Source organism: Paramisgurnus dabryanus, chromosome 6 (genome assembly GCF_030506205.2).
Source record: "Paramisgurnus dabryanus chromosome 6, PD_genome_1.1, whole genome shotgun sequence".
In the NCBI taxonomy this organism is placed as follows: Eukaryota; Metazoa; Chordata; class Actinopteri; order Cypriniformes; family Cobitidae; genus Paramisgurnus; species Paramisgurnus dabryanus.
The window spans coordinates 20,505,237-20,531,514 of record NC_133342.1 but is presented as its reverse complement, the minus strand read 5'-3'; the positions used below and the strand labels follow the sequence as shown (position 1 = coordinate 20,531,514).

Here is a 26,278-nt window from a genome sequence, read left to right as displayed (position 1 = left end):
ATGCAGAGGTGAAAAGAGTAATAAAATTTTCTACTTAAGTAATAGTAAAGTTACTTTAATAATATGTTACTTAAGTAAAAGTAAAGTTACTTTAATAATATTTTACTTAAGTAAAAGTAAAGTTACTGGTCTAAAAATCTACTCAAGTAAAAAGTCATTTTAATTTTAAGAGTTACTTTTTTACAGCGGGGAGAGGTTTCTAGTATAGTTCACAAAGGAAGGATATATACATCTCAAACTATGTTTTTAATTGTAAACATCTCTACAATTAAAGTGCAATAACAAATGTTAATAAAATAAAAAGCTTTTTATAACTAAGAAACATTTATGGAATTATTTAATGATTTTTACAGGTGAGTTATGCACTTTTGAAGCAAAAATAATATGAGGTCAGCAGCTAGTAAATACAATCATTATATGAAGGTTGTAATTGATGTATTGCTGGTAACATACATTGTTATTAAACTATATACATAAATGAACATATAATGAGATGAGTGCCATGGCTATACACTATACATCCTTTACACGTTTATTAGCTCCCAGACCTGTGTACCTGATGTCTTTCAATCTATCTCTCTCGCGCTCTCTCTCTCTCTGCAATGTCTAATGATCTGCGCATTCTCGAGGACGTTCTCAAGTTGTTTGACTTGACGCGAAGCTGCTAGACCTCGGAAGATAATGCGCATGTATTAAAAATGCATCGTGCAAATTAGCGGTTAAACACGGTCGGCAATTCTCAAACTCCGTACTCAAGAGCATGAACCCTACCTGAATGAAACAATCGCTTTGCGTCAATGGCCAGGGGTTTCTTTCGTAAGAATTGAATTGAGGGTCTGCATTAGCCTGCGCCTGTCTCGTCCCTCTCCATGGTTCTTTTTGCGCGTTCCCCCGCCCATCAATCAATCATCCGACCGTGGCGCGTCTTTATCACCTTACTTTTTTATTTATTTTTACTCAGTAACGGATATGATTTAACATGTAGCGAAGTAACCAACAATACTTTAAACATACTTAAGTAAAAGTAAAGTACAGATTTTAAAAACTACTCAAAGTAAAAGTACACAAAAAACTCAGTTACAGCAAGGTGAGTAAATGTAATTTGTTACTTTCAGCTCTGCCTCACCTCTGCATGAATGCATAAAAATGTTTTCTTGATCGTTTATCTGCTTCTGTTCTCAGAAAACGAAATATGTTCATGTTTATATGTCAAAATAGTCCAGTTTTAAAACATATGAGGATAAACTGATAAGTGATGTGAAACGTTGTATTGTATATAGCTTATTAACGCGTCGGCTCCGTACACTTCTCTACCACCGGAATGTGTGGTGGTGAGGTAAAAGGGGCGTGGGCAGTGGACCAAACCACTGTGAGGCAAGGGAGGGGGAATCCAAATATTTAAAACGTTTTTTTGTTGTTGCTCCGTTTGCATTTGTATTGTTTCACTTCTTACACAACTAGTTTAAGTATTATAAATCATTAAATTATTTTCAATACACATATTCTAATGATAATTTAGGGGGGACAACCCTCAGATAGGGGGGGTCCTGTCCCCCCCGACCCCCCCGGGATTTCCGCCCATGGGGACATATCATGAAAATCTGACTTTTCCATGTTTAAGTGCTATAATTGGGGCCCCCGGGCTTCTATTAACCTAAATGTGAAAAAGAACAACCCAATAACTTGATTTTGGTAAACCATTCTCTGCAAGCACGTGAAAAAAGAGTTCATTGAAATTTGGCTCTCCTTGTGATGTCAGAAGGGGATAAAACCACCCCTTAATCTGCACTATCCAACCACAGCACTGTCATTTAGTGCATTTGAATTTGATTCGAATTTGCCATTAAAAGGACACAAAAATTGGCACATTTTAACATGCTATAATATATTATCTATATGTTATTTTAGAGCTATATGTTTACATTAGTACTCTGAGGACACCAAAAAATCTTTAAAGTCTTGTAAAATGTCCCCTTTAAATAGGTATAATCTATTCCAGCACCCACCAACATTTTTTAATGGAAAATAAGAAAACATTTTTTTTTTTTTATAATAGAGTATTCTTATTTTCCTTGTTATTTTATTAATTAAATGTATTTATCTGCAATATCAAAATACCTTATGGTTTACATAAAAAAATTGTCATTGCTTGTCATTAGTTTGACTACCTTTTTTTTTCCATTCACTGCTACAACCAAGCAACTTTGTGCAACCCACCTTATCCCAATATGCGAACCAAAAATAGTTCCGAACCCAGTTTGAAAACCTTGGTTGTAAACACACTACTTTGGCTAGGTGCAAAATGTCTAAAAAAAACCCCACCTAAAAACAGACAGTTACACCAAAAAGATTTGAGATCTTTATTCTTTGGCTAAAGGAGCCTGCTCAAAGCCAGTAAAATACAAAGCAAGCTTTACTAACACTTGTAACACCAGCTGAAAACCAAAATGTTTCATACACATAACAAGAGCTTAATATTTTTAAGAAATCGTTGTATCAAAATGAGGAGGTAATAATGTTGAAGTCCAAAACGCAACTTACAATCTTTGCAAGTAGTTAATGTTATAGGATACAGGGATTTCTCAGGTCAAAATACAAACAAAAAGGTTTTCCACCTCAATTACACTTGAGTATAAATAAAATGAACGATTTTAGAAATGTATCAAAATACAAAGTTGAAAATTAAAAACCTTGTGAAATTTTTATGGAACTCATTTTGTATCAATGTTGAATATTTTGTATTAAATCTTAACAGTGAAGGTGTAAAATATCCTGAGTGCTCTTGTGAATAGACAGTTTGTTAGTTAACACTGTTGTTTGAAAGCAATAAATAGCACCACAGTTAAAAAGCCTGAGTCAATTGTAACAAAAATATTGCTGCTGTTTTTTTATGTTGAGGTGAAGCTGAAGATGCAATACACAGTCCCAATTAATTAGTTGCATAGAATAACAAAAATATTAATCTGCTTTAAAATTCTGTTTAACTGAAGAAAATAAACTAAATTGGCTCTGAACAAAAAAAAGCCTAGAACTTAGAAATCTCAAGGCAGAAATTAACAGCTAAAAAGTATTTGGGGGGGGGGGCTCTGGGGAGGTATGGAGACCTAATGCTGCTGCGCTCTGTTATACCGTTTTAACAAACACAAACTATACTTCAGGAGAAGAAATCAAAAACTGTAAACTTCTTTACATTAGCCAACTTTACATTTGTGTGTGTAAATTCTCACAGAAGCCAATACCTGATGATGACATTAATGCTGTCAATACTTGTAACTTCACATACTGTGTGGCAGAAGAAGAGTTAACCATTTTCAATGTCAGTTTTTTGAAGAACTACACGCAAGGTTATATAAACTGAGATGAGACTGGATGTCTAGGGTGAGAGCGTATGTGCAATCAATCGAAACAAAAGTGCCCTACTGACAATAGCGCTCTCTGTTCTTGGCAATTTAAGCTATGAGAAAACATTTGTCTCCAGCAGCATATACATCTAATATATATAATATCTGTTTCACAACCCTTTAAGGCACCTGCACATCAGAGGCAAAAAAGCAAAGACTCAGGTTACGTTCACACAGTAGTGAAGTGATGATGTCTTCAACCTGAAGCGCCTCTAACGTGTCCATCCAGTCCGTGCGAAGGCAGTCTATATGAATTTGCAGAGACATCTCTTCTATCTTAATCTCCGAGACAGTCCTGAGGCCACTGAAAATCTTAGTTAACCATGTACATTCTGTAACAGGAGCACTGCTTTCATACCAGTTACATATGTTACAAAAACAAAGTACACAACTGAAGCCAAAACAGCCACTAGATGGCCAGAGGTACATTGTATGTGACCACACCCGTAACAAGCTCAGGAGGCAGTAACCCCCTCCCACTCCACCAAGTACTGTACTTTGCCATCATTAGTGACTCTGCGGGCCAGTACACGGTACTTCTCCCCGCAGGCCAGACGGCCTGCAGCTCCAAAGTAAGTGGTGATGGAACTTTTGAGGTGGCTAAGCTGGGTGTCGGAGTCCAGGTCCATGTCCATGCCACCATAGAGGCAAGAGGGGACTGGGCTGGGTAGATTGGTGCTGGGTTGCGGCTCTGGTTGGTTAAACGGTGTGGGGACCTCAGGATTGGGATGCTGCGGCTCTCGTCGAGGCCGCCCTCTGCGTCTTTTAATTGGGGGCTGTGATACAGTGGGCCAGGGGAATCCAGTGTGTGGTCCGCTCGGACTGCTCAAGCTAAGAGGTGAAAAAGATATATCAGTCAAACTAAATTACGATTTATCAGAGTTTTAAACATCCATGTACAGCACGAATGTTACATTTTATTAATGATAACCGATAAAGTGACAATACCTGGACTGCTTTAAGATGGTTGAGGTAGATTCACTGGTGCTGGTGGCACCAAGGGATTCAACATCTGAGGTACTTGATGAAGGCAAAAATGTTTCCGTTTTGATACTAGAGAAAAAAAAATGCATACAAATGTATAATAAAAACAAACATTTGACTTTATTTTCAATCTTGGTCTTACCTTTGTGAAGTCATCAGGTCAAGTGAGCCGTTGTCTACAGTTGGAAACTTTAAATCAGCCTTGAGTTAGAAACAAAAAAAATTATATAATCTCCACGATTAAAACCATTTATAAATATTGTTGGTGCAGTCACAAAATCTTATTTTACCTGTGCCAAAATTTCACTTGACCTTCTCAATTTGGCCAGTGTCTCTAAGGAGTGTGTACGGTGTTTCCTCTTCCCTTTCTGCACCACTCCATTAGTGACGGTGCTAAAACAATTATAAAACAAATTTAATTTGAATAATTAATTCTGAATAAAACGCATTATTTACTGGCCACTATTGGGAAGAAATAAATGATGACTAACCTGGATGAATGAGATGGTTTGGTGGCCTTCCTGCCTTTGATCTTAATCTCATGAGAGGCTTTTTCCTGTTCACGATCTGATGGGAGCTCCGAGCTCTGGGGGCCTGGTGGGAACCGAATCCGTAATCCAAACAGGTGCTTCTTCTTCTTTATCTCCTTTCCTGACATGAACCTTGCAACCATCGGAGGAAAGAAATTTATTTAAAATTGTTAACCAAAGCTCATTTTATCAAAATAAATCCATGACTAATAAATAAATAAATAATAAATGGCAATAATAAATAAACTCACATGTTGAGGTTGCTGTTAAGTGCTTCCAGGATGCATTCATATCGTTCTGCTCTCGGGGTCTCTGCAAGCTGGCAGTGTAAAGAGATATACGTTACAGAGTGACATTAACATAAGTCATTCATTAGAGTTAGCAAATAGAAAGATTGATACCTCGCCAAGCTGTAGTCTGTCCCAGTTATCATTGATGTAGGCCATCAGTTCCAGCTCCGAGTCAAAGTATTTCTTTTTATGAATTACACTCAGGTTATAGAGGCTTAGGTGTGCAACATCTACCCTGTGAATAAACAGACAACACGCATGATGGAGCACAAAACACCAAATATCTACTTTATATCTGACTTCAAAATATTATTTAAGAACTCTAATAGAGGTTTTTTATGTAGAAAACACCTCACATTCAGCACATCTCTTGCATCCACAGCAGACAACTATGTTTTGTTGGTAAAAATGAAGGTAAAAATGCAACAATGCAGTGAAACTGATGCCTGTCCCTGCCAAGCTGTTACTTGGTTACAACTGCAAACAGCTGCTGCTATAGTAATCACAACGGTACTCACATAAACTAAACATACAATTATTTAGAGCTGAAACAACAATGCGATCACAGACCTGAACAGATTTGGGGTTCAGATTTAAATGTTTAAAAAAGCTTAAACTCACCATCTCAAAGGCAGGCGTTTGAGGTACTCTGGTCCACTGTTACAGACTGAACAAATAAATAGATAGAACCTAAATAATAAAAAGAGAAAAAAGAAAATTGATAATGCTGACAGCATGACTTTATTTATTATAAACTTTAAGTACTTGGTTAGATGGCAGTACTCCACCTGTCTCCATAGAGCATTGGCTTCTGAAAACATTGGATGCAGGCTTCATGAAACCACTGCTTACACTTATTACACTGTAGCATTTTCAGATACCAGCTGAAGGAATAGAGAGAGTCATCATTATAATCCTGCTGCTGGTGGGTGTTTGCTATACCCACAATACTCTAACAACCCATACACACAACACTTTGGTCCCATAAAATTCCATAAAATTTGCAGAAGGCTTCTGTGTGAACACAATCGCGTCCCGTAAATGTTTTATGATCGCTCCTGTAAAGAGGACCTTGTTACATTGCTATAACATTCAAGGAAAGCATTCATGAACAAATGGCAGAAAAGTAGTGTCCAGTACTCTCATGTTGTTGAAAAACTGTATAAATTTCTTTGTTCTGATGAACAGAAAGGAAGATATTTTTTAGAAATGTTTGTACCTGTTTAATTAGCAAACAATAGATGATGCTGTGCAAAAACAAGTGTCACGTGTCTTTACGCTGTGTGTGAAGGCACACACGAATTTCAGAAAATCATTGGCAATGTGAATGAACCAAAAATCCTGGACGCATTTTCCATAATCTTTGTGTGAAAAGGGCTTAAGTGGCGGGTTATCCTTGTCCCAGTCTAAAGGGCATGTTTGAGCTGTCTTAATTTTGAAACATCTTTCACTGACATATGTTAAATGGGACATTTCACAAGACTTTTTTAAGATGTCAAATAAGTCTTTGGTGTCCCCAGAGTCCATATGTAAAGTTTTAGCTCAAAATATCATATAGATAATTTATTATCGCAAATTAAAGTTGTCACTTTGTAGGTGTGTGCAAAAATGTGCAATTTTGGGTGTATATGCAAATGAGCTGATCTCTGTACTAAATGGCAGTGCCATGGTTGGATAATGCAGATTAAGAGGCAGTATTATCCCCTTCTGACATCACCAGGGGAGCCAAATTTCAATGACTTAATTTTTCACATGCTTGTGGAAAATGGTTAACCAAAACTAAGTTACTGGGTTGTTCTTATTCACATTTTCTAGTTTGATAAAAGCACTAAGGAACAAATTATAGCACTTAGGGTGCTTCGTTTGGGTCAGTGTGAACACAACAGCCGCACTCGGGTGCGCACTAAACGGCTGCTCCAAGACCGCTCTAAACAGGTGGTCTCGGAGCGGCTGTCGCCGAACTCTGGGGCGACCCACCTGTGGTGTGAACACTGCTGGACCTCGGGCCGAACACATGTTTGAGCCACTGGGCTTCCGTCGTGACGTGAACCGGGTGTTATATTGTGGGTTACAACAAGCCAATCCTGGTCCGTTGCTGAGATTCGCTGTCTCCTTTACGTTTGAGTTGATGATTTTATAAATGCATAGCTGTCCTCCACACACAAATAGTGACATTACGGGCTTTTTAGCAGACGGCTCCGTGAGAAAGACTTTAATAGAACAGCTACGCAATTTCGCGTTAAAGCAAAGAAACTTCGCAAAGACGTGCATCGTTTATCTCCACATCTTGATAGCTGCGCTCTCCCTGTCAGGCTGGTTATCGTGGAAACGTGGGGGTGGTCATGAGACGGTAAGAGCTGTCAGAGAGCAATGACAGCGCTGACCGTTGTCACATGGTGTATGGTGCGGCATTTCGAGTACAGTAAAAAAAAAAGTGAACACGGACCGCACTAACTGAAAAATGATACAATGTATTTTGGTGCGCTCCGAGGCCGCACCACGGTGCGCACCAACATATGTGAAAACACCCTTAAACATGGAAAAAGTAAAATTTTCACAGTATGTCCCTTTTTAGATATATGAGTGCCATTGTCTTGTCTCAAGAAGCACACCAGTAATGTCTTTTGCAAGGTATGTTTTTAAAAACTACTTAAATATCATAATATAACAAAGGCCTAGTCCTGGATTAATCTAAACCCTGTCCGGGAAACCGACTGTAAAAGTTATGATTTAATGCTGGACTCGAGTAGTCCAAACCACAACTTAAGTCTAGACTAAAGGAATGCTTGAAAGCTTGCATAATTTTGTTGTTCTTGGCTTAAAAAGTGTGATAGTCCACGTAAGTTTACAATGCATGCATTGACAGTACTTTTTAATAATGTTCCACTCACTCCCCAGGCCCTCCACAGTAACAGTAACATTGCTGGACGTTGGTCTTGTGGCCCTGATCCCACACTAAGTCTTCAAGGGCGTATGGCAGAGACTGCTTCATTTCCTGTAGGGCTTTGGCATTAGGGCCCTTCTTCAGAGCACCACCTCTCTATAGTTTAAGAGACACATGAATAACAATTTATGACGGCTGTAGACTGGACTTATCTGTAGCCACACAATAAGATTAAACTGAGGGTTTGTTTCAAAATTAACTTCACATTTGCCTTCAAGTCATAGCACTGAAACATTTTGTAGATCTAAGACACTGAACTATTCTTTTAAGAAATTAGGTCAATTGCATATGCTAGAGTTAATTTCAGTCACTCCAAAATAAAAATTTTGTTATAAATATCATAAGATTTTAAATATCTTTGACTGCAAGTTCACGCAGTGTCCTCCTGACAAAATTGCTGACATGATCTCGTAGCCTGCATGTTGCTTGGGGCAACTACGTTAGGAGGTCACAGCGTGACCTTGTTGTCTGCTCATGAACATGCCAATGAGGAAAACAATTTGTTGAATAAAGTCGCTGTTTTGTTTTCTTTGCCTTCCGGTTATCTTTAAAAGACGACAATCGAAGGACGTGCGGGTTTAAGTGATTTATGATAAAATGTTCATTCTGGAGTGAACTATCACTTATAAAATGTGTGATAGCCCAATATAACTTGACAGATTCTAAGCCGACTACCGATTTGCCAAATTCTTATAGTATTATATCCAGTTTACACCTTCATTTCACTGCAAGTTGTATCATGTGTGTAACTGTATACGTAACAAGTAATCAAACTGAATACAGCTTATTCAGTTTTCAACACAACGTTTTTTTGTGGTACTTGACTTAAAGGCGGGGCACATGATTTTTGAAAAACACTTTGGAAAAGGGAGTCTGGCCGAGTACCAAAACAAACTTGTAGCCAATCAGCAGTAAGGGGCTTGTCAACTAACCAACGTCGTTGCCTGGGTTGCGTATATGTGGGGCGGGTCTATCAAAAGAAAGTCCAGATTTAATTGGGGTTTGTTTAGGTGATTTCAAATGTCAACATTGGCTTTCAGAGATCATGCACGTTAAAGCTTGGTGGCCTCCTACAGGTAATCTAATTTCTAAATTTGTGGGAGCATTTTGTTTTTACAAACACCACATATAATTAGAACAGAGCATTATGCTGACAACAATTCCCTATAATGCATTAAACCATTAAAGCTTAAGTGGAAATGAATGTGGAATCAACAAACCTTTGTTGTTGTGGCAAACACGCACTGTCTGCAGAGCCATTTGTCATCAGACGCAATGACACTTGAGTCGATTACGGGAGCGTGGCACAGCTGATGGTATCCTGCAAAACAGCTACTGTCAGCAGAGGAATTTGCAAACCAATCCCTACTGTGACATTTAACTTCATTAACAAGGGCAACGTTCCTTGCCGGCAAAACAAATAGTGTAGTTACAGTCTACCTTGCCCACATTTGTCACAGATGACTATTTCATTGGGAGGCTCAGAGCATTCATTCTGGCATATAGAGCAGAGCATCTCACCTCCACTGTCACCTTAAACAGAGAGGAGAAACAAACATAAACAGATAAGCAAATCTGAGGTAAAGAGCCCATTATAGCTGAAAACAGTGATGACATGTGAGAGGTGGACAGACTGGCTTTCAGGAGGAACTTAGTAGAAACTTGTATAAGTGGGGCAGAGCTCCAAAATAGGTCTCTTTTAACAATATCACCACTGATCAATGAAAGCTGTGCAGTTATGACCTGTGCATGAAAGCCTCAGTGAAAAACCAAATCATTGCAACTGCCACTTATCTTAAACTAAACTTAAGATTAAACTGACGAAATTAGTTACAACTATACTAGTAAGAGTACTAGCTCATAAATGGACCCCTCTATTGAATTGTTACCAAGAGATACATTGACAGATTCCATAGGTACCTTCCCTATTCTCGTCCCCTGGCTCGATGTGGAACTTACGGTTTGTGTAAGCTTGGAGACTCTGTGGTCTGTCAACTGTCAGGGACAAATTAAGAGATAAACTCAGGCTGAATGAAAGAGATAGGGAAGAGAAACCAACAGGCGGCAAACAGCAAAACCACAAGTCAGATAGCATGAAAGAAAGAAAAGTATGCAAAAACATAACAGAAGACACATCTTCTATTAAGAAGAAAGGAGGAATATACAAAAAGACAGATATATTATGTTATTTTAAAAGAGAACCAGTATTAGATTTAAGGTCGGCACATAAGAATCCACGTTCAAGTTAGGACAACTTTTTAAACTCACTTTAGAGATGACATCTAAACACACAAGCACAATAAATCATCTGCATTATTTAATCACAAAATGCAAAACTATTTGCATTTACCTGTCTGAATATCCTTCCAAAGAACCCAGGATTTAGACTGATCTTCAAAGATCACAAAGCACCGGTGCTTACGTTTATCTATCTGTGGAAAGCATAAATCAAATCAAATCAAGAGCAGTTCAGATTGGTTACATTAAAAACTACTTTGTTTGCTCATATGGAGTAAAATACTCAAACACTTTATTTTAATTGGTCAAACACAGCAGTCTATAATTTATGATTACAAAACATTTACGATTAAAACTTAAACCAAACTTTAAAACTGACTGCTGTCCCAGGCAAATAATTTGGCTTTTCCGCATTACTTTGCAAGCTCTTAAAATAATTATCATCCAACAAAGATCATCCACGCTGTTTAAAGGTGTCACACACCAGACGCACAGCTCAGTGCCACGCAGCGCCGCGTCTAGGACAACTCGGAGGTATCGTAGAACCGGAAGTGCACATTAAATAGCGCAAGCTTAGTCAGATAGGGTCTAATTCAAAATGCAAAATATACGTTAGCAGCCAATGTTAATCGTTAATTATTTGGGACAAATATTATGTTATTTAATTTTAAACTATGTAAGTGGCACTCTGTGGCGCGACAGAGATTTGAACAACTTCCTGAGTCGTAGCTGGGTGCCGCGGACAGGCGCCACCTGTCGGTGCCGGTGTGCATGCCGTACACTCATAGGAAACAGTGTGTTTGATTTTTTTTAGAATGGTGCGGCGCTGAGCGGCGTGTCCGGTTTGCGACCCCCTTAAGACACCAACTCTGTAGAATCAGTGACTCTATTACATCTATTCCAATATGAATTACATAATTTTGGTCATTTTAAATTGTTTGGTGCCTGTAGCCCACCCCATCTCATCACTGGTCTTTTTTGAACCAGTAAATAGAAAAAAAAAAACTCAAAAAGACACCCAAGTTTTACTTTTTGGTATGCTCATAAATTTCTTAAACGTTATCTTGAGTGAAGCAGTGTCAAGTCAAGAATTTGCACAGCTATTGTATACTCTAAAATAGCTTTGTTTATGACTTTGCCCCAACATACAGTCGGTTTCAGCAGTAACAACATAAAGGCTTTCATGGAACAAACGTAACTTCAGGTAAACTCCGCAAAGAATCAATAACAACAGAGTCCTATTAGAGAAGTTTATTTCTGATAACAAGCTAAATAAACAACAAGTAGATTACCTTAGTTCATATATTATAGCTAAAGCATATAAAAACGGCACTGAGCTAACATTACTGTGTAGTGTGTGTATTTTATAATGTACACAATGTTAACTACAAATCGGCATTCACATAGCGTTTATCCATGATCGCCATCTCCCCTCGTCTTTAGGAAAACAAAACATTTGTTATTTTCGATGCGGTATTTGTTCCAGGGTTCAGTTTAGCCACTAGTCAGACCATTAAACAAACAGAGGCCGGAAATAAAGTTTCGTCCAGACGCGTAACCACAGCGCATGGCGTCTGATGAAACCGTCTATACATATAGGTCCTGAATATGGGCAATTCCATCCACATGTCAACCTTGTTATAAAAAGTAATGTTTTTATCCAATGATTTTAACTATATTGATATCTCAGATGTCAATATTTGGTTGTTTAAATACCTAGGCATAGTCTCTGTTTTTATAGCATTTTATTCGTCCACAACGAATAACATTGTTTTCCCCCATAAATGCGCATACAAAAATAAAAACAAATATTAAAAATCCCTTCTCCACTGATTAGGTATAATTGAACCTCGTTTTATGCATTCTAATTCACAAATTTCCAACAAAGTATGTACTTGTTTCCCAAAAAACTTGCCTTTGTCAAATCTATAACGCATGCATGTTTCCCTCATCTAAAATAGAAAAATTGTAAATAGACATATTTTTCTGATGTCTGAACGCTATTATCAGGGGTTTAGGAAATTATAAACTGATGGTTCAATATATTGGCAATAAATGCATTCTCTGAGAATTTATATTTCAAGTTTTCACTACAAAGGTCACTATAAACTGATGGTTCAATATATTGGTAATAAATGCATTCTCTGAGAATTTATATTTCAAGTTTTCACTGCAAAGGTCACATCCATAACACTGAAATATGCTAAATCAATGCATATAGTTAAACGGTAATAGTTATTACTTTGTTTTGAAACATAAAATTGGCCACAAACTACATAATATAATTCCACTTGCTTAATCCATTTCTACAGCAGGAGCCATGATCTGGAAATCCTGATTTTGTGCAATACCGTCTGACTGTACATTATCCTTATTTATAACTAAACTTACCTTGGTAATAGTCCCCAGGTAAAAGAGTCCATCTGACCATCGAGCCAGGACGTCTTGCCCTTCTTCAAACTTGCTTGCAATCTTGGCCGTGACGGTCAGCCCATCTTTCAAGGAATATTGCGATAAGGGCACCGGTGACTTCTGTTGCCGATTTGGAGGTGTCTTTTGATGGGCAGCCAGGTTATCTGCACTTCCTGAGTCTCTGTCACATAAGCAAAGCATCTCATGATGAGAAACATAAATCCATCACAAAGCAACTTTTGGTTACACTGACTGATACATGTCACTGCACAACATTACTTGCCTAACTCACTTGCAGAGCATTTGCAAATAATATTAATTTGTGCATGCACAAATAGACAATGCATGCAGAAAAAAATATTATCAGATATCTATTAGGATAGTTTTTAGAGGTTTTTCACACGTACAATCTAACTGGGATCATCTTTCTGCACCGCCCATAGAGATTGACAGTGAACGCAAAAGCACCTTTTGTTAGCAGCATAGCTGGAGAGGGCTAACATGTTTTCTCATTCAAAACAATGTGGCGTCAGATAAACGCCTCCCACTTTAATACAGCGCTACAAGAGTTTGTTTTACTGGATTTTGAAAAAGCATGATTCATATCAACATTGTTTCCATGATGGTTGGTATCCTCAAAAAACAAAATCACCCCTTAAAACCCCCTACAAATGTAAGACTGATATGTTGATTCCTGTCTGGATCTCTCTTACCTCATTCGGCCACTTTCCCGGGTTACAATGTCTCACGAACACAAAGAACACCAACAAAAACGAAATTCAGGACCTTGGTTAAACTGCTAAGAACCGAAGTGATGTTTCTTTAGCGGGATAATTCAAAATCACTGTACTTTTACACTATGGTACACGGCGGCTTTGCTTGGTTGATCTCGCCATTTTGGTTTCCCGCTGAGCGGCGGGTGCATTGTGGGAAGCGCTCGCGCTCCGCACGGACTGATTTCCCTCACAAATTTGAAAAAGCGTTAGTGGGAGGATGTTTACCTCACTCACACCGTCACTTTACACTTTTCTCCCTCCCATCATCATACTTCCGCATCATTCTTCATTACTTTATAGCCATTATACCGTCAGAACGCGGTTTTTTTTTTAACAACTCATTTTGTTGTGTTACGTTTAAGTTCTTTTGAACTTAAGGTTCAATTATTTGCATAACATTTTCTTTGAAAAACGCTAATTAAAATGAAATCTTTTTTCTTTACAAAATTAACAATGGTTTAACTTTAGTAACGATTCTTTTTATTTGTAATTTAACATGAGTTAGTCATGATATTTGCAGTTAAACTTCCCACATAAAATACTTGAATAGTATACTACGTTACCTTATTATTTACTATACTTAAAGTGGTAAACTGTAAAAAACATGTTTTTTGGCAATTAATAAACATGGTTTTACTAGAGTAACCATGCTTTAATAGTTTAATAGTTGCACATGTCTTTGTAGCACAACTATGGTTATTTTTAACTAAATAACTTTTTGTACTGTAGTAAAACCATGGTTAATTTTCATAAGGGTAAACTAGTTATTAGACAATAATACTTATTTATGTACTTATTGATAAACTGGGTCATCTGTATGTGATAAACCATGTGCTGAGAATTTGCCATGTTTTCCAGCAATGTGTAAAGGAAGCACATCCTGGAATACATTATGCAAATGCTGTCATGCAGCCATCTTTTAATGAGTAAAATAAAATAAAAATGATAAATATTTTTCAATTACTGTAGGTGGTATTATCCAAGTTATTTAATGACTATTTAAATTTTTTGTTAGGAAGTATCGGCCCATTTATAAGAGTCTACTGACACAATTCAGAAACACAAACAGACTTTGCTCTTAAAGATCCAGTGCCCAGATTTAAGCATGTTTGGTCTTGTGAAAGACTCAGTTAGAGACCTTTGGCCAGAATTAACCTGTAATGCAATACAAATTTGCTGTGTGTTCCTTTAAAAAACATTGTTTGCCTTTTTACATAGTTATATTTGAAATAATACCACATATAGCCTTATCAAGTATCAGTTACATTTAAAACAGATTCAACAAAACTGAGCTATGTGCAATAATGAAATTAAAGTATTTTGCATAAAAAATAATATTAAAAAAATAGATTAAATTACTGAGAAAAATACTGCAATAAAACCACTGTAGTTAGTTACACAGATTATATATATTGCATCTTGCTGTGGTGCATCTAGTTGTGTTTAAAAATTGTCTTACATATTTAGTAGTATTAAACATAACGTTCAATAGATGGCGCTAGTATACATGACGCACGGAGAAAGACACTACATGCAGTCGGCGGTAATTGTATACGCCTGCGCCCTTGACATGCTGCTGTCTCGCTGCTTTAAAACAGCTGCACTTTAAACGGGTAGCCGCTGGATGTCAACCAAGACGACCGGATTATTATTTATACACCAGACATTTATAAATACACATGTAGTAACCTTGAGGAAGTCTTAGATGTTCCAGGATATCGGCTGACCGTGAGTACACGCAATGCATTGGACGAGCCGATTCTCTTGAAGTTTACAGGACAATATTTCATTTTCTGTATTTCATGCGGCTTATGAAGACGTCCGCACTAAATAACCCAGTCTCTGAGATGATCCATTTTTGCAATGGCGAGGGGTCTGTTTTCTCGGGCCTGGATGTTAAAGACTTACCAGTTTCAGGTAATGATTTTTGGAAATGTTTTGATGATCGCTATATGGCTCCAGCTCATGCCTGCCTGGTAACGTTAATAATGAATTTCAGTAGCAATGTGTTTGCTCTTGGGACCCCGACAGTATTCATATCCTTTGGGTATTTTATATTCTGGTTTGAAATGCCGTTAAATGTGGTGCGGTTGTCTGTGGATACGGCGTTTACATCAGCACGAAGGCTTTGAATGTATCCGGATGTATGCATGTTGATCCGTTGACGTTTCATTAACCTTAGCTTTTTAACCACAAAACAGGTGCACTTGCCCAAAATGATTAAATATGAGAGACAATATGTAGCGACTGACCGTTTTTAAGTATTTGCTGCTTCTCATATGGCAGTGAGTTGGCTATTTAACAGAGGTTGCTATGAGATGTTTATCCTGCTCAGCTGTGGACATAATCCCCTATACTGGATAAAGTTAAACTGGATCTGTGTGGTGCCATGGCAGCCAACACAACTCCACAACATGACAAAGGAGCTTAAAAGAGAAGCAAAGCTTACAGCTAAACCACAGCATTTAAGATATAGTACAGTATGTAATAGCACAGTATTTTAGTAAAGACGTTCTTGTTCTTCTGTACTTGTACCTGTTGTCAATATTTGCCTAGAGTTGTTTTGAGAGATTTTTAAAAGTGTGTCCGCCCTTTCAGTTCAATAAGGATTGGTTTTCTCTCTTTTCTCTCCTTTACAGGTTATGATCTTTTTTTGGTCTTCTCCTTTGTTTTTTAGCTCTTATCTGGAATCCCTTTAAATGTGCTCGTAAAGTACCTGTGAAATTAAATTGAAACTTTTTTCCTTTTAGTATAAATACGTTAGGCTTAAGAATAAATATAAACTGATTCGGTCCAAAACATTGCCAACATTCTCATAAATAAGATAAAAGCATTCAACACCTACAGTTTGGCATGTGCACTGAAAAAGTTTTTCTGTCCAATCAAATTCCGCAGCGTCCCGCCCTTTAGGTTTTGTTACATTACGTCTTTGCTGGAATGTGCCATAATTTTTTTTCTCGATAGTTCAGTTAAACTGACATTCCAGTTTGTTCAGATGAGTTGCTTTTACCAAGTTGATTCCACATTATCAAGTTTTTCCTCTTTAACAGACTTGGGCTGTGATGCGCAATGCTTTTTTGTGTCTAGTAAAAGGTTTTCTCATATCCGTGACACTTGGCAGGCACAGACCACATCTGTTTCATAAAGTAGATGTGAAAATAGAGGTGTGTGTGGTTGGGAGAATCACATCACAAGTAATAAATGATCAATTGCAACATGATAAATTGACTCGAGCCAAATACTGACGGTGCCGGAGCTGGTGCATACAAGCGGGAATGCTGACTCTAGTCTAGAAAGGACTGGGCTGTTTCAGCAAAATGGTTCTTGACAAGAACTTGGCACAATGAGTACAGAGAGAACTTGCCATCAAATACATCTGGGGTCGTGAAGCAATGCTACAAATAAATGATTAACTGTTGATTTCTGGGTAAAAAAGTGCCTAGACTGGATGGATGGGATATGTTGTTTTTCAACCTTGTCTTGATCTCACAACCACAGCAAACATAAAGCCTCTGTTTGTATAGTTAAACATCAGGGTGTTTAAGTCAATATGAACAGCAGTATACTATACTATATTATAATTTTGTAATGTGGCAGTGAAATAAAATATTCAATAAGAAAATATGTAACACATAAATTGATTGGATCGTGAAACGTGGGCGGTTGAAATATAACCAGAAGCGAGCGCATGCTTGCATTTAGTTGTGATTGACTACTAGCTGACATTCATCACTTTTGACTACGTAGGTTGTGAAACTTGCAGGTAAAATCCTGAAAAGCAACTTGACGCACCATAATGGTAATGCATTTTTCATTCTTTTAAAAATTTGTTGTGTTTGCTATTATTGCCATGCATTTGTCAAATCAGTGTTAACTAGCCCTAACTAGCACTACTCTGTGATTTCAAGTTGTCTTTTTAGTATATGTGTAGAGTGGGATCCATTTGTCTTGCAAATTTGGACATGCATGCCAAGAGCCAGTTTAAGATGTAATGCATTGAAAATACAGTGAAATCTTTGCAAATTTGGTCACGGAAGCCTGTGTCCCAAATTTTGCATCACATTTGAAAGAGATGTGAGATTGATTTCTGGAAGTAGACCTATGGTTATATTTCATCTAAAATTTGCTGAGATAATCGTTCAAAGCTGTAATTTAAGCAGCCAATAATGAATACACTGCATTTACATTTTACTACTTTACACGTGCACAGATTTATTCTTAGCAATCTGGAGGTTTGAGCTGGAGGTAGAGATTTACACCTCTTTACGATTACATTCTCTTTGTCCTCAGTAACCTCAGTTTGGTTTTAAAACGCACAGACTAGTGTGATTTGGTAGGAAGGAGTCCAGTCTGAAACAAGCTCCTTTGAGATTTGTATTGGGATCTAGCCATTTCCTCAGTGACTGTGATGTTAATAATGTTTATTACTTCACATCCAACTCGTAACACACATCTGGACAGTGTGTTTCTTGGATGCTTCCCTAAACTTGTTCAGTTTGAGTTTATATACAGGACGTGATTGCGCCATGTTTTCAAAAGGGTACAAAGTAATGTAGCAAGAAGTGAGAAAGGAATGTTTGTATTCTGGTAATACAGGTTTTCAAAACAGTTCTATAGATTGTATGTTTCCAATGTCTAAACTGCATTTTTTTTCTAGGGGACAAACTACACTAGTCAACATTTGAAGTAGATCAAAACCTTTCCTAAAAGTTGTCTTAAAACCAATAACCAATATCCGTTCTAGTCTTAGGACAACTTGGATGAAAGTTTTTGATCCACTTCAAATGTTGACTAGTATATTTTAGGTTCACTCTTAGTCAGAAATGTTAATACCCTCTGCACAAAAATAGGATATCATGTGTGGTCTATTTTCTGATCTTTCAGAGGTTCAGTTTGACAGACAAAAAGCTTTATTGTATGTGTTGGTGCTTGACCTTTGAATGTGACCCTGTCTGTGAAATCCAGGTTAAAGTCTCATAATGGAATTTTGAAGTATGAATGAATGTATGAATTATCATGTTAGGCTAGCAACGTAATAGCCGCATCTACTGATATGTTAAACATCAGCACCCAGCACTGGCTCTGTTGGTACAATTAACCACGCAACAACTCCTTGACATATTGACTTACAGACACCCCTACTAGCCTACAACACAAGGCACGTCTCTTCTTTCTGCCTCTAGGTTGCGTGCGCAAGCAGTGATGACGTCTCCGAGAAATCCATGCATAAACATAGTGCATATCATATGCTTTATTTTGATTGGTTGAGGAATGTTCCATGGAAGTTGATTATTTTTCTGTAAAACACACACCTAACCTGTCAAATGTCTTGAAATAAACACCAGAGCGTTTTTGTTTACATTATATATGTGTGTGAACTGTGTATAATAACTTTGTATGGATAAATGCACACACATGCATGTGTATATACGTTTATTTATATATAAATACTTAAAGGTATAGCGAAAGATTTTCTTTTTCCGGGTGGATCATCAAGACTATTGGTCATCCCAGTTGTCAATCATTCTGATGATATGTTAACGTAAGGCCGTCGTACGTGCTCGTCCCTAGGTTCGATTTCTGCACATGCGCACTTTCAGGTGTATATGTGTGGTGGGCTACTGCTTCAGTCATTCATTAAAGCTCGAGTTCTCACTGTGTTTTTTCAAAATGTCTTATGTTCGCAAGAGAAAAAGTGTCTACGAATTGCATGGCAAGAAGAGAAAGGCCTCTGAAGAAAGAAACAAGACCAGTGGCCGGTTGCCATAGCCGTGACGTTAAGACTGCATCTTAAGAATGATTCTGACTACCTAGCAATTAGTTAGGGCTAATCAGTCTTATTATTTGGATTTAAATTAGACCAATCTACCTTTCCATGTAACATACTTAAAACAGTTATGATCAGTCTTGAAGTAAAAAATTAATGACTAACTTTTTAGACTAGTCTTAAAGTTTTATGCAACCGGCCACAGATTGTTTTTTAAATAATATTTCACATGCTGGCGTGCGCTAAAAGCACAGGTTGGGCTTCCCACTAACGTTTCTACTCGACGGGTAAAATTTGTCATGCTATTTGGAGAAATCCATTTAAAGAGTAACTAAACCCTAAACCAACTTTTTTTAGTTAATGATCTGTAAGAATGATGCTTTATTAGTGCTGTTCATTGATTTTAGTAATACTGCAATATATGGTGTAAAAACGTCTGAGTGCCGCCCTCTTCAGGCTGAACGGTGGCTACTGCAGTTGAATTTTCCCATTGGATGTTGGGTCCAAAAAATGACTCGTGACGTAAGCAGGTTCAAGCTCACCACGCCCTTGTTACGATCTCACCACACACTTGGTACGAGCTTAGTTCGTCCCCTCTATCTCCGTTGGGATCTGCCCACTTTTCTTGCATTTTTCAAATATTGCCAGTGGGTGGAGTCAGGCTCTGACCAGGGGTTTAGTTACGCTTTAAAATCACTGATAGTAAAAGTTGATGTAAGCTATGATTAGCGATGCTAGCCCCGGCACAAGTCACGAACCGCGCAGACACGGTAAACATCTCAACGTATGAGCTATGCATGCCGGCAGCAACTTGTAAACAAAAAGAAGAGGCTTGTTCTCTCGTGCACATGTTTAATAGGCATTCCCTTTCGGGAGCAGGTAGAGTGTTGCGCATGTGCATTTTTTGAAAAAAGTGGAGGGGCGGTTCTTTTCAAAAATTCGAGAAAATCTTCCGCTATACCTTTAATATATAAATATATATTTTTTTCTTAAAATTCTACATGTATGTGTGCAAATTTATATGTACACAATTATTATATACAGTTTACACACATATATGATGTAAACAAAAACTTAAAGGGGACAGAGAATGAAAAAACATTTTTACCCTGTCTTTGTTGAATAATGGTAGTTTACTCGCATTCACGAACATACAAAAAGTGCTAGACATGCTAAACATCTCAGTCCCATAGAAATTCCTCTTTTAGAAATGTCAACCAGAAAACGGCCCAATCTGAAAAACTGATGCTTATGACATCACAGGCATCTCACTGCCCCTTCACTTTAAAATAATTGGCTAAATTTTTGAGTGGCATCAAAGTCAGCCAATCAGTAATGAGATTGCAAGTAGGGGGAGCCAAATAGGTGCAAAACCACTTGTTTAAAATCCCCCACCCTAATAGAGCTATCTGAGAGAGGTTTTTAGGAAGCTTCTAAGGCATTACAGACCCAAACAAAACATCATTTGTCTACATGTCACATCACAGAACAAGGATAAATACCCCGTTCAATCATTCTATGTCACCTTTAAAAACTTTTACTGTTATGCATCTCTACTTTGGATTATTTGAAAATAACACAAAGCATTATTTTTTTAGTAATTCAACGGCCCGTTGTCAAATATTCTTTACGTAAACTACTAAACTGCATTTCTGAGTCTGACATTATCAACAAAGCAGATATACTCTAGTAGTGAAGATATGTATCAAACTTATTTGTTATGATCTTTTACAACTACCCCTTCGTTTTTCTGTATTCAAATATTTTGTTAGCATTAGAAGAACAAAATGTGCTGGCATATTTGTCATTTATGTTTACTCAATGCCTTTGTGTGCCAGATAAAGTGACAGAAACGCCCTCTAGGGTGTCATACAAAAAGAGGAAATAGGCTATTAGATAATTTGTGGCCTTGCTTTAGTTGCACCAGATTGTAACTGTTGCTAACCAGTATTTAGCAGTTATGTGGTTCTCTTAAAGTGCATCACGTCCCCACCTAGAACCAATTATCAACAGTTAGTTGATAATTGGTTCTATGTGGGGACGTGATGCACTTTAAGAGAAGGATGCTTGTTTTTTTTTTTTTTTGCTAACAGTATAGGGCAGGGCTCCAGACTGCCCCCAAATGGTGGCATTTTGCCCCTAAAATTTGAGAGTGTGCCACTGAATTTTACATCCAGTCGCACATGTGCAACCAGTAAATTTGACCTTTTTTTCCAAAAGTGCACAATAAAACGTGACACTGAATTTGAAACAGCACATTGTACTTTCTGCATCTATCATTAAAGTATTTATTAGTAATACAGTGGAAATTAGTAGAAATGTGAATATTTGGTTAGCATGTTGATTTACGGTGTGTGCCCCTAAATTTTCTGGTTGCGCCCCTAAAATTTTCAGTTTGGGGCCACTGTGCTCCTACTGAAAAAAGTTAGTCTGGAGCCCTGTAGGGTGACATTATTATTGTTTCTTTATTTTTGGAGATTTAACAGAAGAATAAACCTAAAAATCTGTGCATATGCACATGTAAAGATTAGCATTTAAGTGGATTATCTGTGATAAGGTTGGTTGACAGACCTGGGCTAATGTAAGAAATGTGCTTACTCTTTCTTTAGGCTCGATTGTCTTATGTTCGAGTGAAGCATCTCTTGCTCACCTGGCTTGTGGTGTTTGTGGGCAGTTGGGTTGTTTATGTGCAGTACTCTAGTTACAGTGAGCTGTGCAGAGGACGAGAATGCAAGAGCATTATTGTGAGTTTTTTTCCGTCTATTAAATTCATTCATTTGGCATTTCTGTCTGCTATAATATAATGCATCATTTAATTTTGTTTACTTTTTGTGATTTACTGTATTCTACATAAAATCATCCTATGTAATGTAAAGAGCATTCTGTTATAATATAACCTTGCTATCTTTAATATTGACTGAGTCTGAGTCAGCTCTGAGTCCACAGCTCCATCTGTTGGTGTTGTGGGGAAGATACACAACAACAGCTGTGTGGTTTATTTGATTGGCTCCTACTAAAGTCAGTCTCATTTGAAATGCCCATTTCTAACAGTGTGACAAATACAGCAAAGGCATTATTGATGGCTCTGCATGTAGCAGCTTGTGTGAAGAAAGCTCACTATACTTTGGAAGGTGCCTCTCCACCAAGTCAAACAATCAGGTATGGATCTGCATCTCCAACTCTTTTGCCATAGACCCTATACACATATTTTAGTGCTACCATCTTGGCATCACTGCTTTGCCTAATGTTTTGCAGGTGTATACAGGCAGCTGGGGTGACAAGGATGGGGTCATAAAGTGCCAACTCGGTGACGTTCTGCACTATGAACTGGGAGAAGAGCTAGAGCAAAAGAAAGAGATAGCACTCTATGAAAAACCCACCCGTGGAACCTCTGTAGAAAAGTTTAAAGAGATGGTTGCCAGTCATTTAAAGGTATTCACATTAATCTCAGGGTATTTTATTGATTTTAGAAATGAGCCATAAGATTGTTAGTTAAACATCAAGGAGCAGTTACCCGGACAGGGTTTAGATTAATCCAGGACTAGTCCTTAATTATATCAGGACATTTTAAACAGTTTTTTTTTAACAAACATTACAAAAAACAATACTGTTGTGCATAATTGACATAAAACAATCGTACTGATATATGTTAAGATATGTCAGTGCAGGTGTTTTAATATATGGCAACTCAAACGCAGGATACGCTGCAAAAATCCTGCTGTGTATCCCGGGCTTTAGTCTGGGATTAGAATAAGAACTGTCCGGGAAACGGCCTCTAAAAGATCTTAAAGGTGTCATAGCATGAAATCTGACTTTTTCCATGTATAAGTGCTATTATTGGGTCCCCAATGCTTCTATCAACCTAGAACATATGAAAAAGATCAACCTAGTAACTTTGTTTGGGTAAGCAATTTTCTGCAATAAGGTCGTTCAGATTTCGCCTGTTTTGTGATGTAGGTAGCAAGGCGAATTACTATATAATACTGGCCCCTTTATCTGCAATATCAAACCACAGCACTGCCATTTAGCGCAGAGAGAAAATAATTGACAGCACAATTGAGTTTCAATTACAACAAACCACCAACATTGTGATCAGTGTTTGCATTTCTTCCGCTCATTTGCATTTTAAACGACACACCCAAATACGGCACTCTTTTGCTCAGGCCTACAAAGTGGCAATTTCAACATGCTATAATAAATTATCTGTGAAGTATTTTGAGTTAAAACTTCACATACACACTCTGGGGCACCAAAGATTTATTTGACACCTTTAAAAAAATCACATAATATGACCCCTTTAAAGGGACATTCCACTTTTTTTGAAAAATTTCCAGCTCCCCTAGAGTTAAACATTTGATTCTTACCGGTTTGGTATCCATTCAGCTGATCTCTGGGTCTGGCTCTAGCATTTTTAGCATAGTTTAGCATAATCCATTGAATCTGATTAGACCATTAGCGTCACGCTCAAAAATAACATAATAAGAAAAAGAAATAAGAGTTTCAATATTTTTTTCTATTTAAAACTTGACTTTTCTGTAGTTACATCGTGTACTAAGACTGACAGAAATTTAAAAGTTACGATGGTAATGGTCTAATCAGATTCAATGGATTATGCTAAACTATTCTAAAAGTAGTACCGCCAGACCCGGAGATCAGCTGAATGGATTCCAAAATGGTAAGAATCAAATGTTTAACCCTAGGGTAGCTGGTAGCTTTTTTTAAAGTGGAGTGTCCTTTTAATACTAGGGGGAGTATTACACCCACTGGAAGCATAAAGTCAAAGAGTTTTGTTGATGATGAGATGATACGCAAACATGGCATCACTGCTGATTTTATTTCCCAAAAGAGCATTTACACAGCTTAAAATGCTTAAAAACACTTTAAAAATATTTATTTTTTCTCTAGGCAAAGGTGGGAGAGCTGGCCAACCTTTCTAGTCTGGTAACCCTAATTCTTTCAGTGGCAGACAGCAATCGAGATGGCCATATCTCTCTCCCAGAGGCCAAATCTGCTTGGGCTTTATTGCAGCTCAATGAAGTCCTACTCGCAGTGGTGCTCCAAGACCGGGAACACACGCCTCGACTTTTGGGCTTCTGTGGAGACCTATATGTGGTAGAGAGGGTGCCTCATGCTCCGCTGTATGGTCTCAGCCTTCCATGGCCCATGGACCTGTGGATCCCTACGGGTATGCGTCGAAGGATGGACCAGTGGTTCACCCCTTCATGGACTCGTAAGGCCAAAATCTTTATCGGGTTGCTGGAACTTATAGAAGACATCTTCCACGGTACTTTTGGCAGCTTCTTAATGTGTGACATGAGAGCCAGTACATTCGGTTACACCGATCGGCATGACCTCAGGCTGGTAGACGGGCAGCGCGTGGTAGCCGAAGAGGCCTTCAAACAGGCTATGGTCCTCAAGCGTTGCCAGGAGGACGAGGATTGTGTGTACGGCGTGGATTGTCGGACTTCGTGCGACCTTGCTGAACACCATTGCACGGCCGACGTGGCTCAGCCCAACTTGGCCAGGGCTTGCGGAGCGCTAAAAGACTACCTCCTAAGAGGAGCTCCCTATCATCTACAAGAAGAGCTGGAGAAGCAGTTATACGCCTGCATTGCTCTTAAGGGTTCTGCCGAGCAGATGGAAATGGAGCACTCGCTCATCCTCAACAACCTCAAAACATTGCTGTGGAAACAGATCTCGCACACTAATGACTCCTGAAGAAAATAAGCTACATTCAAAAGCTTGAAAGTCCCATCAGATTCAATTATTAGGAATCTGGCTGGAAATACAATGCTGGTGGGAATGCAAATTTTGCCTTCATTTTGATAGGCTCTTGAAGTGAGACTGGCAGGGATATTCATTGCTGCTGTTATACGAAGTTCTTTTTCACAAAACGGTGACAAGATATGCTCAGGCTCACCATTTTGAGTAAAATTCACGTTTCTATTTTGTCCACACTTTATCATACATTAATCGGTGATTATGCTTATTTTATACTTCCTTCAAGTGTTATGAAGGAGCAAATGACTTTGCATCCATTGTTGGATGTTAACACAATGCTAAAGAATGCACTCACCACCAACTATGGTTGTGTAAATTGTATTATAGTTTTTCATTAATGAGCACAGCAAAAAGAGCCATAAAGGAGCCATTCTGAAATGGATTTGAAAATGCCTTGATATGCATGTTGCCAGTGAGTGTGTTTTTTATTTTTAGTGCTTGTGTGTGAAAACGAGTCTCATTGCTCGTACTCCCACAACTGAAGGACACAAAAATATTGATGTAGAGCAGAGCAAGATCGCACTGCACAGTTCAAATTCAAATGTTTACCAGATAAATCAAGTTTAAGGCCTTTTAAATCAATTATAAAAGCCTATAGCATTGTTGGTCTGTTATTTATTTTAAATTATTTTGGTTTGTTGGCATCCAAGTCTGTACTCATAAGTAGGTCGCTGTAAGTACCCATCTGCTAAATGAATTTGAACATTAAATCGCGAATTGTCACTTTGACTTAAATTATGCAAAAGGTTGGGGAATGTGTAAACTTTATATACATTTTTTTTGCCATTTGAATCTTGTGTAACTTTTTGTAGAGTAAAAAATTTGATGTAGGCCTGTGTAAGGCATGTGTGAAATTACTTTACAAGCTAAAACAGTACGAAATGTCTTTCGTCACCATCATTCATGATCTACTAACAATAAGAGATTTATGCTTTCAGTGATTACATAAAACATTTTCAGTAGAATGTTATGGATTGTATACATGCCAGTTTGTTCCATTTTGTGTGTTAATGAAACGCATTGCTGCTGATTGAGAGTTAGTGATTTTTTTTTAAGATTTGATTGCATGACTTTGCACATTAAAAATGTTTCAAATACTTTCCTGGCTATATCAAAGTTTATCATTGTCAAATATGTCTATTGATCAAATTCTAC

The 26,278-nt window shown here is 37.8% G+C and overlaps 2 protein-coding genes across 6 annotated transcripts; one reads left to right on the top strand and one right to left on the bottom strand.

The window, feature by feature from the left end:
• Positions 1 to 3,076: 3,076 nt before the first annotated feature.
• mtf2 (metal response element binding transcription factor 2) lies at positions 3,077 to 13,751 on the bottom strand. Of its 4 annotated transcripts, none has more exons than XM_065275982.1 (16): positions 13,513 to 13,751; positions 12,779 to 12,980; positions 10,500 to 10,581; positions 10,070 to 10,144; positions 9,590 to 9,682; positions 9,370 to 9,470; positions 8,097 to 8,245; positions 5,994 to 6,089; positions 5,827 to 5,895; positions 5,317 to 5,440; positions 5,167 to 5,234; positions 4,877 to 5,047; positions 4,676 to 4,778; positions 4,528 to 4,586; positions 4,350 to 4,454; positions 3,077 to 4,232 (listed from the first exon to the last, which is right to left on the bottom strand). In XM_065275982.1, the coding sequence occupies exons 1-16, from the start codon at positions 13,515 to 13,517 to the stop codon at positions 3,857 to 3,859; spliced, it is 1,878 nt and encodes a 625-aa protein (XP_065132054.1). In that variant the 5' UTR covers positions 13,518 to 13,751; the 3' UTR covers positions 3,077 to 3,856. The 4 variants fall into 4 exon arrangements, with proteins under 4 accessions (XP_065132054.1, XP_065132055.1, XP_065132057.1 ...); XM_065275983.1 differs by having other exon boundaries at positions 10,109 to 10,144; XM_065275985.1 differs by lacking the exon at positions 10,070 to 10,144.
• Positions 13,752 to 15,101: 1,350 nt separating this feature from the next.
• dipk1aa (divergent protein kinase domain 1Aa) lies at positions 15,102 to 26,224 on the top strand. 2 transcript variants are annotated; one of them, XM_065275978.2, is made up of 5 exons: positions 15,102 to 15,492; positions 21,952 to 22,086; positions 22,394 to 22,501; positions 22,598 to 22,774; positions 24,248 to 26,224. In XM_065275978.2, exons 1-5 carry the CDS (start codon positions 15,439 to 15,441, stop codon positions 25,058 to 25,060), a joined length of 1,287 nt encoding a protein of 428 aa, XP_065132050.1. In that variant the 5' UTR covers positions 15,102 to 15,438; the 3' UTR covers positions 25,061 to 26,224. The 2 variants fall into 2 exon arrangements, with proteins under 2 accessions (XP_065132050.1, XP_065132051.1); XM_065275979.2 differs by lacking the exon at positions 15,102 to 15,492 and adding an exon at positions 15,507 to 17,374.
• The last annotated feature ends 54 nt before the right edge of the window (positions 26,225 to 26,278 follow it).